The sequence below is a fragment of the Mytilus californianus genome, unplaced genomic scaffold, assembly GCF_021869535.1.
Source record: "Mytilus californianus isolate M0D057914Y unplaced genomic scaffold, xbMytCali1.0.p SCAF_4, whole genome shotgun sequence".
Taxonomy (NCBI): domain Eukaryota; kingdom Metazoa; phylum Mollusca; class Bivalvia; order Mytilida; family Mytilidae; genus Mytilus; species Mytilus californianus.
The window spans coordinates 41,182,682-41,200,393 of NW_026262690.1; the positions used below are offsets into that span (position 1 = coordinate 41,182,682).

The following is a 17,712-nucleotide window of genomic DNA, read 5'->3' on the forward strand; positions in this document are numbered from 1 at the left end:
ATCCATAGAATTTTTTAATAATTTGCCAAAATGTAGTTTATATCATGCTTTTTAAAAAATAATAATAAAAAGAATGGGTCACGGGGCTTATTTTCACGCTACAGGTTGTGCAAAATTGACAGATTTTGTATAGATTATGCATGGAAAACCCAATTTTCTGCCATAAAACGAAAACTACATCATAGAATTTTGAGATAAAATATGAGAAGATAGCTCTACTAGTATGCTTTCAGATAAGAAAAAGAAAAAATGGGGTCACGTTACCCGTTTTCTTGCTACATAATAAAATAGGTAAATTCCTAACACATTCTATTGTAAAAGTAACTTTATCTGAATTATCTGCCCTTACATTTGAGTTGCCTCCCCTTATGTGTCAAAGTTGGAAAAAATAGAATCAAACAAAAGTATTCTTTTTTTTTTTATAAAATACAACCATAAATATGATAAAATAGGTCATTTTCTATATTGAAATGAAAATTCTTGCACATGAATTACTTACTACTCTCAAACTTTGCACCTTCTATTAAACTATTAAAGATCTAGACCGATTGTTTTCTGGTATTTCAAAATCCAAGATGGAGGAAGACACCCTATCTACCTTAAAGCAGAGCGTAACAGTTTGTACGAGAACCTTGCATCAACGGGTAACAGTTTGTTTCCGTACTCCAAAAATAGCGCGGCTACCACTTCAAAAGTAACTACTGCACGTTTGAAATTGTTCGCGTTTAAAAATTTGAATAAACCATATCCATTAGATTTCCTAATGAACTCATCTATACCAGTTATTCATATAATCAGATATTTTACTGCGATTTCTATGGTATATGATTTACGAAATTATATGAGAAAATTTTAAAAATACAGATGATGCAGAGAATTTAATAGTCAGAAATTGGTCCGACAGGCTTTCGCAAGGTAAACGTTCTTAAGAGATACATGTAACATACCTGGTGGTAGTTGAATAAATTCATTGCACGTTTCAACAAATTTGTCTTCATCGTCTATCAAACAGTGATATACTTCAGGTGGTTTACACTTTTGTTGTGAAACAAACTTGCTTCGTTCTGCTCGTGTTGGACATCGTTTGACACGAGCAATAGTTCCTGTAGCTAATGTCGATGTTATCACCTACAGAGGTTAAAAATATCGGTATAGATATATGACATTACCTTGTACATAGCTTCTCATTAAAACAAATCAATGTATTTGTTAATTAGTTCGAACATTACAAAGTCAAAGAGCGATATGTAATCATCCGTGTTGGCAGAGAGGATAATATTGTGTCAGTTCTGGACATAAATTACATTAGCATTTATCAGTTGACTTTGAGTCTCTCATCTTCATTTTCATCTGCTTTCTTATTTAAAGCATAAACCGTAAAAAGGAAACTGCAAAACCTTATTTATTTTTTGGGGACACTATTGATAATAGCAAAACTGAATATAAGATATACTAGTAATAGTCTAAAGAAAGCTTAACAAATAAATAGATATTGTTTATGCTCCCTTGTTCATTACGATTGCATCTTTCATAAATGTTCATGTTGTCATCTTATTGATATGCCTATTACAATAGTTCAAATTTTATTATCATCTTCGAGGTAGATGGACTCGCATTGGATACCTAAGCTTCACAAATTCCGTACACACAACGGTACATTGCTAGTTCATTTGCATGTTCTCCAAAGGAATTATCCATTAGATTGACAAAAAATCTGTCTGCAGTTAAAAAAGTCATCAAAAATACTTTGAAACTGTTCACTCGCGTAGTGGTGTTAACCATATATGGATTCTAAAAAAACTATAAACTTCTGAATAATCGTAAATCTCTAATCGATCTTTCTCCAAAATTAATTCTATCAAAACCTTTGAATTTTCAACCCTTTAATACCACCACTCCCCATGTGAAATTGAAAAATCGTCTAAAAGAAATAATGCTTTTCAATATAAAATGGTAGCATGCGCTATACATTTATAGCTTTGAGTTATCATACGGCATATTTTATTAACAGTGAACAAAAAGATAAAACATGCCACACCGAGGAAGAAGTGATCAGTATGCTGGAGTTTCTTATTGGCAACATATTTGTTTAATTTTGAGGTAGTCTTTTACAACAACTTGTCGGCATTCCTATGGGAACGAACTGTGCGCCTCTACTTGAAAACCTCTTCTTATTTTCATACGAATCGGAGCTCCTTCAGGCACTTGTAAAAAACAAGAAGATCAAAGAAGCCAGATCATTTAATTGGACATTCAGATATATTGATGATGTTCTTTCCATTAACAATCCAAAATTTTCTGATCAGGTTCCACTAATATATTCTCCAGAACTAGAAAGTAAAGAAACAACAGACACAGCTTCCTCCGCCTCATTTTTAGATTTATACTTCCAATTTGACATAAGCGGTCATCTCAGTACTAGAACCTATGACAAACGAGACGATTTTAATTTTGAAATTATAAATTTCCCCTTAGCAGCAATATATTAACTTCACCTGCATATGGAATATACGTTTCCCAACTCATTCGGTATTCAAGAGCTTGCAGCTGCTACTCTGTCTTAATAAAACGTCAACAAAGTCTAGGCAGAAAGTTAATGAACCCAGGGTTGGGTCAAAAAAGTTCATCGGAAGATACCAATACCTTGTTGATAAATATTTCGTATCAACTTCACAAATAATACATTATGGTCTTGAAGTATAGGTTCTAGCTACTGACGTTGTTTGCCATCTTAATTACGTGTTATAATGTTCTTTTTATTTGTCTTTGTATATTTTTATCCTTTACTGTTTAGGTAATTTTTTTGTAATATCCTTTTGGCGTGGCACGGTATTTATGTTATTGTGCTATGGTCATTTTTTTGTATTCTTGTCTTTCATTTTTGCTTATGTGCCTTGTCTATATGCCATTTTGTTGGGTTTTTTTTGTTGACGTAGTTGTTTGTTTGTTTAGTGATTAAGATAATAGCACTATGTTGACTGCAGTTCCCCAATTTTTTGGCATTTTTAACTATTAAGTCTTTGTTTTGCTCACACGTTGTCAATATAATGGAATTCTATGCGACTGTCATACAAATGAGAGGTTTAGCTAGCTATAAAACAAGGTTTAATCCACTGTTATCTACATAAGTAAATGCCTGTAACAAGTCAGGAATATGACAGTTGTTTTCCATTTGTATGATTCGTATGATTTGATTTTGCCATTTGATAAGGGACTTTCCGTTTTGAATTTCCTTAGAGTTCGGTACTTTTGTAATTTTACTTTTTCTCTATCTATTATGCTCAAAACAAATATCCAATAACAGATTTTAGATTCTTTGCAACCGTATTCTGTCTGTAATACAATATACGGCATCGTAAATACAAGCTTACCAGAGAAATAATACAACATTGAAAGAGACACGTCTTTAGCATCTTTAACTTATAAATCGAAACTGGATACATAACATCCTATAATTAGACATTATTAGCAATTCATATTCAAATTACCTTATAATTTTCTATAAAAATATCAAAAACAGACTTTTGTCTTTGGTATTTTGAAGGAGTAAATGTATATAATAGTAGCAAAAACTCCGACACATAAAAGTATGTAAATGCATAACACAGACCACTGTCATACAAGTGAGAGGTTTAGCTAGCTATAAAACCAGGTTTAATCCACCATTTTCTACATAAGAAAATGTCTGTACCAAGTCAGGAATATGACAGTTGTTATCCATTCGTTTGATGTGTTTGAGCTTTTGATTTTGCCATTTGCTTAGGGACTTTTCGTTTAGAATTTTCCTCAGAGTTCGGTATTTTTGTTATTTAACTTTTTGCATATCATATTAACCAAAAACAATATCCAATATAGGCCAATCAAATTATAAGGTACGCCATCAGTAAGTCATGGTAAGTAAAATAAAAATAACAATGACATTTTTTAAAAATGCACAGACACAAACGTGTGGTGTGTGTGTAAAGGTATTTAAGATACACAAATATGCATTCATACATATATAAGGTAACATTACAATAGACACATTGCTGCATTGAAATTATAGTGATGTAATGTAAACACAACGGATAAACTGTAGTTTACTTAACTATTTTGGACAGAACAAGAAAAATGGTACATTTATTCTTGAGTAAAATGTAGTTTGCACCATGCTATTTCTGGTTTAATAAATACAATATAGTAGCTTAATTTGAATTTAGGCAAACTTCTTCATATTTTGAAATATACACATTGAAAATGGCATTGGTTGTGTATCATGACAAAAGCTTTGCAAACGAGGTATCGATGTCTGGTAAAAGTCGTATAAATGTTACAAAGCTTTGCAACGAGGTATCGATGTTTGGTAAAAGTCGTATAAATGTTACACAGTTTATGCTTGGTTCTATGTTGCTTCCGTTCGTTGGACTTATTTATCTATGATGTCTTGTTACCATCTGTTACGACCTACAAAAATACACAAGTGTGTGTTCACTCTTACAAGCTTAGAAAGAAATTATGCTTGTTTGAAGAACACTCAAGTGATGCTTGTAACTCCCTCAGGCAAAGTTGGTCTTAGAAGGATTTGGCTATTATTTTAGGTCATTTTTGTTTATATAGCTCTTCAACTGTTTCGGTTTTATACATCCTGGGCTTTTAAATGTTCGGCTTTGAGCGTTCCTGGTGAAGGTAAATCCAGAAAAGCGCTTCGAACGCATTAAATTTATAACGTGTTGTTTTCATTTGTTATTTTGTACCTTCTGTATATTTCAGGTTTCTTGCAACTGAACGTTTACGTACTAGTAGGTCGGCGTTTTTTTTTCCAGACCAGTTTTGCTACCCTAGTGACTGATAACGAGTTACGTCTTTGCTATTACATGTTGCTGTAAACAGGTTGCTTGTAATTAGTTTTTTTTATTGATTCATTAAAATTATGTGTCTTTTTTGGCGTAATTGTGAAATGGTCACAATGATGCACGATACAACTAGCAAAATATTTCATTGAAGATAAAAGTTTTTTGTTAAAGAAACGTGGGGGCTAATTTATATCTATATAACGTTAGAATGCTTCGGTGTTTTTTTTTTCATATATAATTCTAACCTGGGGCTAAGTGAGATTTGAAGAAGTAACAAGATTTAATAATACTGCATTTCGAAATTTATATTTTGTAGCAATACCTCACTGTTATTACCACTACTCCCTTCCCCCACATTTGCGTTAAAATATGTGTATGGGTTTCTGATCTTGTAAACATTTTGAAATTTGAAACATGCGTCACACTAAATAGCTGACATACTTTAATTTGAATCTTAGATAGGCTCTTTCTATAATTCAAGTGATTTATGTAGCTAACTTGAACAGATTTAAAAACAACGATGTTTAAACAATAGTCTTTAAATGTAAATGGGTCTGCCATTTCACAAAGCGTATCTACCAACCCATGCCATGCACAATGTGTATTTGTCTTCTTACGCACGCGTACAACAATGAATGTCTTACGAAATGTTTCGTGAAATAATATTTAAAAAACTTTTGTAAGCGATTGTTTTTTCTACATTGTTCGCGTGCGTTCCAAATGGGTTCCCCCGTTGTAGACTGTTTGTTTAAGTAATTTTGCGGATGAATATCTCTTATTTATCTATTTTCAACATTATAGAAAACGATCCTTTTTTGTACTTTCGACTTCCCCTTCCACTAACTGACTTATAATAAGGTAACCTAGATTTCCTCCAGCAGAAAAAGTATACACTTGTAACTCTGAATTGCAAGATGTATAAGTACGTAGCCAAGTCCGGTTAGATTGGCGCGTTTTAATCCAATGACTCGTGTTGTCATATTAATGTCAGTTCTGTGCATAAATGACGTTAGCAATTTATCAGCGGACTTCGAGACTCTAATTATTTTTTTTCATCTACTGCGTTGACTTGAAGCATAAACCAAGAAATGAAACTACATGGTCTAACTTAGTTTTCACTTGTTTTCCTACGGCGGGGGCATAAACATTATATATCCAAGAAAAAAAAAACGCGGGCTGACAGGTTTTTGTTTTCAGACGTTTTGGCATGAGGTATTACCAGCCCAGTAGTCAACACTCCTGTGCTGACATTAGATATTATTCATGCAGTCATGTTCTGTGCATTTACCGTTAATTAAATGCTTTACTACCCTAGGCACAAATCTACGGAACACTTGCTTTTCATTTCTCTTCAACTTGATTTTAGCATTCCAATTTTTTAGATGCGGGTTCCACCACCGAGTTTTATGTTTGTCCTAAATCATTTCGATTGTCTCTGGTAAATTTCTTTCAGAACTTTATAGACTCGGTGCGATTAAAAGTTCGACACATTTTGTATAGACACCTGGTTTTTTTTGAAGAATGTGTTCGATAACGTTTGGTTAGTTTTGTAGTTAAAACAGCTATGGTTATATAGATTATAGTATTGAGAGTTGATTTATGTTAGGAAACACACGAAAAATGAAAATCTCATGTACGGTTTGCTGATTACGTCCACCAGAGTTGGTTCTTTTCTTATTAGTCAATTGGTAAATGGTGTTACTTTGTTATTTTACAAGCGCATTGGAAAAAAACTAACAATATTAAGGTGAAACGAATATATATTAATTTGGATCTAAACCATGACAAATTCGATAAAAACCATGAAAAATTTCCAGACCATCATCTCAATTTCGATATTTTGCTTATCCAGCGGTAATTTCTTAAAAACAACAATTTTGAAAATAGATTGTCTGGCGTGCAATATAGATTCAAACCTCTCATTAAGACATTTGCTTTTTATTTGCTTATTTGAGAAATACTGAGGCAATCGTTCTGGCTGGGAAGTTACCTAACCAAGCCACGACCCATTGTACCAAATCATGACAAAATCACTGAACTAATCAAACGTTACTACCTGTAACTTTGTTACAAAAGTTGATAATTTGCTCAATGAGATTGCAGAAATTCTAACGAAAAGGGTCATGTTAAGGTCGATACATAAGGAAAAACTGTCGGCGCGGAATTAGAGTACGGGAAGACAATAATTCAATAGCAGTAAATTTCCTGTAAATATAAAAATAAGAAGATGTGGTACAATTGCCCATGAGACAACTCTCCACAAGAGACCAAATGACACAGAAATTAACAACTATAGGTCACCATACGGCCTTCAACAATGAGTAAAACCCATACCGCATAGTCAGCTATAAAGGCCCCGAAATGACAAATGTAAAACAATTTAAACGAAAAAACTAACGGCCTGATTTATGTACAAAATAATGAACGAAATTTGATTTCAGCAATAGCTTTGTAAACTACGACGGTCAATGCACAATGCAAAGAACGTAATGACAATAAATCAGCCAACGATTAACAAATATTAGTGAAACACAGAAAATATAGAGTTCTACCAAATGATTAAACCTATAATATTAGTTTGATGATCTTATAGCATATGAGAATTTACTTTATGATATTTTCAAACACTATATCTGTTTCAGTGTTATACACATGTTAATTGTTAAATAAAATTGTTAAATGACTCCACTTTTGTTTTCAAACATACAAAAAACTAGGGAGGCTTGTTTAGGGAGGGTATCAATATCCCATATCCCATTAAGTTTTTGTCCCAATATCCCATATCCCTATAATGTTTACCCCTAATATCCCAATATTTTTTTTTTTACAAATATCCCGTATCCCTAAAACTATTTTGAAATATCCCAAAAAATCATTAATTCATTCCCAAACCCATTTTTGTATAAATACATGTTGTGCGTTGTAGTATGGATGTCAAGGATGTGGACTTTTTCACAGAGAAAAGTTAATCATTCAGAATTATCCAGAGACCTTCAAATTTTAATCTACATGTCTCTGGAATAACCAATATATAACTAAGCGTTTGTAACAAATAAAAAGTTACTGTAGAGATAAGCGTGAGCCACCAAATGTGAGCTCATCAAAGGCACGTAGCTAAGAGAATCACCGAATGTGAACTCACAGATGACACGTCATTTTAATAGAAATGCTAAGAAGCAAAAAATCCGATTCTACAATAAAAAAAAAGAACGGAATGAATTTAATATGCAGCAAAGTGCTGCACATGCAAAAAAGCATGTAGTTAATCTATTAAAACGCAAATTATCAAATCAGGAATATATCCTGTTGGCGAAAGGCTTGAAATTTATACCAACGCCATCAAGCAAAAATGCAAAAATGTCTTTACTAAAAGACTACAGTGAATTTGCTAGACAACTGCGATGTCGATATATGTTATAAGTCATGAAGAAAAAAAATTGTAAGGGTTCCGCGGAACCCAGTGTCTCGCCTACTTTTGCTGTTAATCGCAGGCTCAACAAAAATGAGGAAAAAAATTAATAAAAATATTCCTCTCGATACTATCTTTTGAGTGTAAGAAGCTTCTGTCCAAGTTTGGTAAAAATCCAGTATAGTTTATGAATCTAATAAATGTTTTAAAAACTTTAACTGCAGACTGTATGTAATGTTAACTGGAAGAAAAACTAAGTTAATTAATAAGTGAAATACAGAAAAACAGGTACAAAATTTTAACAAAATTTCCTTCTAGATACTAGCGTTTGATCATAAACATTCTTCTGTCCAAGTTTGGTACAAAACCAGGATAGTTTAAGAAAGTTATTAAAATTTTAAAAACTTTAACCACAGAGTGAATGTTATATTTCCTGGCAGAAAAACTAAGTCCATTTATAAGTAAAATACGAAAAAAAATGATTTTTTTTTACTAAATTAACTTCTGGATACTATCTTATGATCATAAACAAGCTTCTGTCCAAGTTTGGTAGAAATCCAGGATAGTTTAAGAAAGTTATTAAAATTTCAAAAACTTTAACTACAGAGTGAATATTTGTGGACGCCGCCGCCGCCGCCGCCGACGGAATGTAGGATCGCTATGTCTCGCTTTTTCGACAAAAGTCGAAGGCTCGACAAAAATGACCTTCATCCATTTCATAGTAATACAGGATATAAACCTGCTTCTACGTGCCATATGTCGTCCTGAATATGCATGAAATATTTGCCACTGGACGTTAAGCAACCAACAATCAATCAATCTACGTGCCATACGTCGGAAAATTATATTGATTTAACAAAGCTTGAATTATCTTTTCTAATGAATAAAAAAAAACAATCTTACTTAGGGCGAAAGAATAGCAAGTACGCAATTTGAAAAATGATGAAACAATAGTAATAAAAAAGACAGATAACAATTCAAATTGTGTTATTTCAGACAGACTAGACTACATAACAGGAGTCACAAGACAACTAAATACTCAACATTACTGCCAATTAGATTCATTTAAAGGGGCATTGGTTGTCAAATTCATGTTCATCGATTTGACTCAAATTCTCATATTTGATTTATAATAGCATACTAAAACATATATCCAAATTATAAAAAGTATAAAATAAATAATTTACAAGGCATGGGCTCGATACTATGTTTCATCGTTTCTTGTGTATTTTAGTCTAGACCCCATCTAATTAACTATCGAGTTGACCTCCGTAGACTGCATGCCGACGGTCATATAAGCGATTTATAAACATAAATATAGATATAAATAGATAGCAAACTCGTGCAATAGGATTTTTCTAGGTCTGTTTAATTTTATATTGTAGGTTAAAAATATAGGGACGATGGATTCATAATATATGATGGAACATCAGATGAAATTGCAGATTCTTTTCGTCTAGCAAATAATTATAACCCCTTATTGAATTCCACCTATGAAATTTCAAACGACAAAATGTTGTTCTTAGATGTTCATGTAATTAAAGGTCAAAGATTTACAACACATGGTATTCTTGACCTTGAAATACATTTTAAAGAAACAAATTCTTATCTCTATCTGCATAGAAATAGCTATCACTCACAGCATGTATTCCGAGGATTTATTAAAGGTGAAGCAATACGGCAAATTAGAAACACAAATGACCATAACAATTTAATAAACAATCTAACTAATTTCAACGTAAAATTATTAGATAGGGGTTATGATAACGTCGAAATAGATGATAGTATTACTGATGCTTTATCAATTGAGCGTACTGAATTATCACAGCAAAATAAATCGAAGGAAAAAGAAAACATTCCGTTAGTTTTGATAACTAAATTTAACCCATATATTTATATACGTAAAATAAAGAAACGGGCATTTATTACAGTTTGACGAAGATTGTGTATAAATTTTCAAAGCTGCACCAATAGTTGCGTATAGCAAACATAAAAGTGTTGGAGATATGCTTAGAAGATCAAAGTTGAAGACTTTAACATAAAATTGACAGTTGAACCCCTGATGATGGCAGATCTGTCATAATAACTAGACCTATTGATGAAGAATTAAAATATAAATATATCAGTATATACATGAATAATTTTCATATTTGATTATATTAAAATAATGCATCTAAAATGACCATCCCAAGCCAGAGCCTCTAATCCCAAGCTTTAACTGCTGAAACACTAAAATAGTGATCAATAGTACGTGTTTGGTCCTATCATGCAATTTGGGATGCGTGGTTGCATGGGTGTTTTATAATAACAAAACTCAATGAAAATCAACAAAGCACTTAAATAACTTTTTCTAGTAAATTTTTTTTTTGGCAATTTTATCAAGTGAGATGTAAATATTTCTGTACTTAACTTTTAATTTTCACATTTTTTTTTCATTTTTCATTTTCAAAATCCAATATCCCTAAAAATGCACCAATATCCCATATCCCATTTATTTTTAGGACAAATATCCCATATCCCTAAAATTAAAATGGCAAATATCCCGTATCCCAATATACCCTATACAAGCCTCACTAGGTCATATCATGTTAAACAGGATAATAATAATACTATAGTACAAAATGTTATATGAGGCGCATGCAAATACGCATTAAATTTTCATTAATTCAATTGTAGCCTAGAGGGTATATAGATTATATGCAATATTGACATGTCAGAAAGGGAAAGTAGGTAGGATGGGACAATAATGGGAAATTATAGCATTATGCCTTATGAGAAGGCTCACACAGGGGACCGATAGAAAGGCTTAATTTTCCAGCCAACCACTCTCCATATATAGTCTATTGCAGTCAAAATTATTGTCCACCATCCTACTTTCCCTTTCACGTCTTATGCATGTTTATACATATATATAACCTTTATGTGCTTGGGCGTGAAACACCAACAATCGGGTTTTTTTTTGTGTTATTGTCGAGACCTTTTTATTGAGATCACAATAATGATTTCTATCAACAAATGATCAAGAACATTGGAAAAAATACAGGGATGAATTAGTTCTATATTTAATTGTAAACATTCCTTCACGTGTTATTCTTTAACATTGACCTTCGACAAATCCACGAATAATATTGCTTGTTGGTAGCTTATTTCTAGGTATATAGGTAATATTTTATGGAAATGAACAATGCAATAAAATATACATACATACCTCAGCTCTGCTCAGACATATTAACATGGCTTAATCGAGGGCTTAATATAAGTAGACTATAAACCAAGGGACATAATCAAAATTACATTCCTAAGAAACTAAAAATATGTGTTTGACCTATTTTCTGAAAATCAACGAAATTATCCATTTCCTTTCTTCATTTTCAATAACTATATCTAAATATATATAATTTTTGATAAATCTATGGGAAATTCGAAGCTTTAAGGGATTTTTTATTGTGAGATAAAACGGCGTTTTAAAGACTGACATTTTTGTTTTTGATACTGACTTAATCAGCAAGCCGTTATAGGGACTAGCTAATCCAATTCGAGCTGAAAAGTCAGTATAAAAAATAAAATGCAGCTATATATATATTATTTTTATAGGCATTTTTTCTTAACAATCTGTTTTTAATTTGATTTAGAATACGAGATAACATGAAAAAGTAAACAAAACTATTTTAAGGTATAAATCGTTGCGATAGTTGTTTGGTTGTATGAATGAAGTCACGTACATGTCAGTCATAAATTGACACGCAAGGTTGACTTTGCTGCATTGCTATTTGACGTCAATTTATCAATATTTTCTAGTTTAATATCCTGTAACGTATAAGGCAATGTAACAACTTAACGATACAAGTATTTATTTGTTTTGTTTGTTTGTTCATTTTCTGATATTTTTATTTAAGCCTCAGGTTATAGTACAATCATATTGTGTGATTTATTTGGATATAGATATATATATATATATATATATGTTACAGGCATTTTCTAAATTTAGGCATTTTGTAAAATGCCTTAAAACTTTAGGCATTTTAGAAAATGCCTGCAAGATTCAGGCATTTCACATAATGACTAATTTTTCTAGGCATTTTACAAAATGCCTGGAAAAATTGAAAGGCATTTACAAAATGCCTGAAATTATTTTATAGAATGAAATGTTAAAAAAACAACTGAAAGCTTTGAACAACAGAGCTGTTTTATTAATGATAATAACTGAATGTTAAAGCTTGAAATTTAAGAGTTTTAATAATCAAAAATAAGTTTTACTGAATTATTCCAAATTCACACAAGCACAGAACTCGACAACTATTTGTTATTTCTTAAAATGTTTGGATGACAGAACTGTTCCACAATATTTGCCCTGTTTGTTTGCAAATACATTGTTTGGCGTAAAATCTGGTTTTAGCACTTCGACCACATTTGGAGAAACCCGGATCATGACATGTTTATCTCTTTCATTACCTTTTCTGATAAAACACTTAAGGTTCTACAACGTTGCGTTTCGCAATAAGCACACACGTCACACATGAATATCTTTTTTTTCAGATGTTCCCAAAAGATACATCATGATTAGTTTGACTTGTATCTTTTGGCTTATAGCTTTTAACGGACTGAAGCAGATCTGCCCATGACGGGTGATGCATCTATAGCAGGAGACGCTCACCCTGTCAATGCACCGTTATTTGTTTCTTCTTCGTCGATTTTCGAGATTTTAACCACAGTTAACTACTGTCTTATTAATTCATCGCAAAGTCATAGGCATTTCCTTGAGTCAGTGAAGATGAAGATACTCATATCTTTGCATCACAACCAAACACGGCCTTCAGGATTGTAATGCGAAACCCATGCTATAGAGGGGAATTTGTTTGGATGTGGATGTATAAATTCTCATTCTATCTGAATGGGGACATTACATATATTGCAGCATGTTAGTAAAGTGCAACACTCTCTGCACTTTAAGAACTCTTTGACCGTTCTGCAGAAGGATTTTTCTGTCCCTATCCAAAATACCTTCATTTCAAACGTCAGTCGAAATTCATGTCCTTTATCCAGGTTAATCCACTGCAGAAATACCCCATAATGAATTATAACCAAATTGTTCTCGTCTTAAAAATGCATGAAATATTTGCACTAATAGCAAACTAACAGCAATCAGTCAAATAAAAACAAACTTCTTTTTCTCTGCTTTATATGTTTCACTTCACTGTTTTGAATCTGGATTTTCTAAAAATTCTTTTGTAAATTTTGTTCTATTGAAAGAACAATGTGTCCTGCCAATTTGACAAAATAATCATTAATTTACTATCTGAAATACAGAGTGCGTACATACTTAACGTAGTTTCATTAAAAAGAACATATCATATGACATACAGACTTTCCCAGCTGGTTTTTGAAGAATAAATTAATTCTACCGAACCATTAGTTATTTCTTTGCAAGATGTTGTGCTTTTGTCCGTTTTTGTCATATGCATCTCAATGATATCCTTTTTCTACAAATTGCCTGAAACTGAAGAGGCAATTTGTTGAACTTTGTTTCGAAATTTCGGTCATTTTACAAAATGACTAAGTATTTTTAGTCTTTTTATATAATGCCTGTCAAGGTTAGGCATTTTATAAATTGCCTGAAAATTCAGTCATTTTACAAAATGCCTAAATTTAGAAAATGCCTGTAACATATATATAGAGTTGTCAGTGGTTCAGACGTACATATAATTATTTCTGTCCCCCCACACATAAATTTGTAAGATCCTCTACGTTAGATAATTCAGCTGATCTGTAATATTCCATCTGCATGCCTTATTTATATCATGTACTGTGTTACGACGCTAGATAAAAACTGACGAGGAAAGCTAACACCCGGCCACCGAAAGCTTGATTTAGTGCAAGGAGATTTGGTGTCACGATATCTCAGTAGCATGAGTTCGAATCCCGGCTAGGGAAGAACAAAAAATTTGCTTCCGCAAATTTACAGATCTAATATTGTTGGGCTGTTATTTAGACGAATAATATATGTTAAAATATACTTTTTCACTTTTTTGGTCTTTTGGAAAATGTTGTTTGTGCTGTATTTAGACCCCTCTACCAAGAAATTTGTTTTGCATGCACACGTATAAAAATTCCGGTTTTTATTCAACGCAATCATAGGTTTGAACGTTGTTTTCAATTTAGACTTGTTTATATTTTTTCGTTTGGGCTTGTATTATATTTGCCTTCGAGTTTATATGATCCGTTCATCCTATTTCGACTCTTCAAAATTCAAGAGTCTATCCTAAATTGAGGTAAATTATATGGCCTTCAAAATACCGTTTCGATTCCTAACATCACTGAAGAGACATTAATTGTCGAAATCCGGATATTGTGTACTAATTTTTGCACCTTTTGTTTTTTGTTTTTTGTATACCATCTTTTCCGCAAGTATATTGTTTTCTGTTTGGTATTAAATTAATAGTTAAGATCCATTTTGTTACATCTGGTGATCCGTTTATTTAGCAATCGCAAATGGCAGTTAGCAGGGTTTAAGAACATCCGTTGTTCGACCTGCTAGTCAAATGCGTTTTGTTAAAATATACTTTTTCACTTTTTTACAGAGGATGACCTTCAGGTCATTCCGATGTATTGCTATCGCCTAAATTTCCATTATGCAAATTAGTTTTGGGATTTCAACCGATCTATAAAAATTATAGATCCGCGGTCATTACAAGGGAAAAAAGTGCATTTTTATACCTGCGATTCCGTTTTCCGTTCGTACGATGTTTCATCAAAAAATGGAATCATTTCAGTTGTTGATCTAGTACTGAAAATTTGACTGAATTATCTCCTTTTAAATACGGTTTTGTATGTTTAATTGGTGTTTAAGAAAGAGGTCAGGTGCTCAGGTTCATTCATAAAATTATCGTTCATTCATTCATGAATTTATCGTAAAATCAAAATCACTACACAGGTCACACAGGTTGTATACGTAATGTCAAATGATTACCTGTAATCTAAAAATAAACAAACTTAACTGACTCCCCTTACTATAGTGTGTGATAACATTTTGTGAGGAAATTCGATGTTTGCTATACCACTGTTCATTTCAACGCACTTTATGACGATACCACTTTATCAATATGAATGAAATTTTTTGCAGTGTTTTAAGAAATAATTTTACTTTAAAATCGCGTATCATTTGTGAACTATTAAATGTTTTACAAGGACGAATTTTCTGTATAAAGTCAATAATTGTGTGAACTTTTGAAGCCCAAACTTTTTATAGCCTTAAATACGCTAATGAAAGATCCGAAAACTATACCCATACAGAACGACATGTTTTTGAAATTGTAGCAAAACTTTTGGTTGACAAATTTTAATTCGTTATTGCATAAATATTAACTTGAAATATCTGTCATTTTCTCCCTACCAAGTTTACCCCTATTACTCATTATGATGTGGACTGGACATTGTTATTGAATCTTATGCAATTTGATTGGATTAAGTTATTATTAGATTACCTTCAAACTGTTCATGCTTTTTCGTACGAGTATATCGATTAAATCAGAGCGTGCATGAATGTGTACAGTAAATTAAGTGACCTGCAAACTGGACACTGGACCAGTCCATATTACGTTTTATCAATGAATAGATTTTTTTTTTGTATTTTCCAAATTACAGGGCCCATAAAGGGCATAAAATCAGATACAATTGATTTACATAATTGGTAACAACAACAATAATAGCGGCATATGAATGAAACTTAAGGTATGAAAGGTAACAATTGCCACTTTTTATCTTTTCACATAATTTTCCACATACACATTAGATAAATTATTTTTGATAGCCTATTGCGGAGAAAAAAGAGAAAGTTTACTGTATTAACGTTCTATTCCATTAAATACGCCATTTTTCGCAGAAAAACATTTTATGCACGGCTACGCCAGGTAAAATTGTTATTTATCCTAACAAAAAAATACAATTTTCAGTTTCATTAGAATATTATAATAATAATAAATCCCAAATTTATGTAGTCATTAGATAAAGTCCTTATATGTCCGATTTGCCTATTTTTGGACATCAAAAGACAATACGATCGTTTTAAGGTCAATTTCGTCTACCTCACACAATCTTGTTAGGCACAATAATGAAATGGACCTGAAATTTATTTCACATATTTCCTGAAAATTAATAAATATCAAAGCAACATAGAGCTGTTTGTTCTAGTTCGTATAATGACAATTTAATGTCATGTTTGTTTGTGATGACCCCCCCCCCCCCCCCCTTTCGGGATTGCATCAGAATTATAGTTATCTCGTATCGCATGAGGATGACACATATCAACTGAGCAATTATGTTTGGGACTTAGTTTTTAGAAATGATGTCAAAGTAACATTATGAAAATATTTTTAGTAAGCTGAAATATATATTTATTTTTTACATGTTTATGTCTTGTAAGATATTTTATTTCTTGCCCGTTTTTCAACATTTGCGTCTGGAAAGTTGAAATGTTTTAACTGAATGGTTAATTTAAATTAATTATGAAAATTGTTAAAATTAAATCAATAAAGGAAATTATTGCCCAGTTACAAACACTACCAGGGGACAATCCATATTGATTTTTTTTTTAGTTATATGTTTCAGCACATGTATAATTAACCCCAACTTTAGCCTGGTAAACTTGTTGTCTCCTTGTGAAATATAAAACATATTTAAAATGATTTCCTGCTAAAGTCTTTTATTGATATAAAGTTAAAACCGTCTTGCTTCTCACTAGTCAACACTCTTGTCCTGTCAGGTTTAATTCTTATATATATATGGATGAAAAATAAAAGTCCACAAAGCATTAACATGGCAGCAATTGCTTTTACAGCCTTTAAGGCTTTGATTTTTTTTACAGAAGAGTGTCCACCATGCACTTGCACTGCACTATAATAATAGTAGAATAGAATGATATACAAATAGATGAAAATTATATATACATGCAACCGTAATATTAATATAATATATAACAACAAACCAGTGTATTCTCTGGAACTATTATTATATTAGTATAATAGTCTAAGGTATACTGATTTGTATCACTACAATATAATAGTTATTACGGTGAGGTTGAATTTCCTGTCATTTATTCATCATCCAAGCAGGAACTTGTATCAGAAAAAAAAATCTCTGTAAATTAACCTCAGTTTCAGGTATAGAGATGTGATCTGTTTCTGTGACATGTGCTTTTGACCATACACAAGAACCTGCGGTCATCCGATGTTCAGTACTTCAGTACTTTGATTTATCTTTTGGAAAATGTTGTTTGTGCTGTATTTAGACTCCTCTACCAAAAAAATTTGTTTTGCATGCACACGTATAAAAATTGAGGTTTTTATCCAACGCAATCATAGGTTTGAACGTTGTTTTCAATTTAGACTTGTTTATATATATATATATATATATATATAATAAGCAAGTCTAAAACGGTACAACATCACAAAAAACAGTTAAATAATGAACAAATGT

General features: G+C 32.0%; 1 protein-coding gene across 1 annotated transcript in view; it reads right to left on the reverse strand.

Moving 5' to 3' along the window:
* The window catches only part of LOC127738038 (transient receptor potential cation channel subfamily A member 1 homolog), a 115,182-nt gene extending 103,677 nt beyond the window's left edge, over window positions 1–11,505 (reverse strand). Inside the window, exons 1-3 of the mRNA XM_052249099.1 lie at window positions 11,450–11,505; window positions 3,372–3,449; window positions 948–1,128 (exon numbers count right to left, since the gene is read on the reverse strand). Of these exons, the coding sequence (XP_052105059.1) occupies window positions 948–1,128; window positions 3,372–3,449; window positions 11,450–11,476 (286 nt within the window). The 5' untranslated portion in view covers window positions 11,477–11,505. The remainder of the gene's footprint in view (window positions 1–947; window positions 1,129–3,371; window positions 3,450–11,449) is intronic.
* Window positions 11,506–17,712: the final 6,207 nt, after the last annotated feature.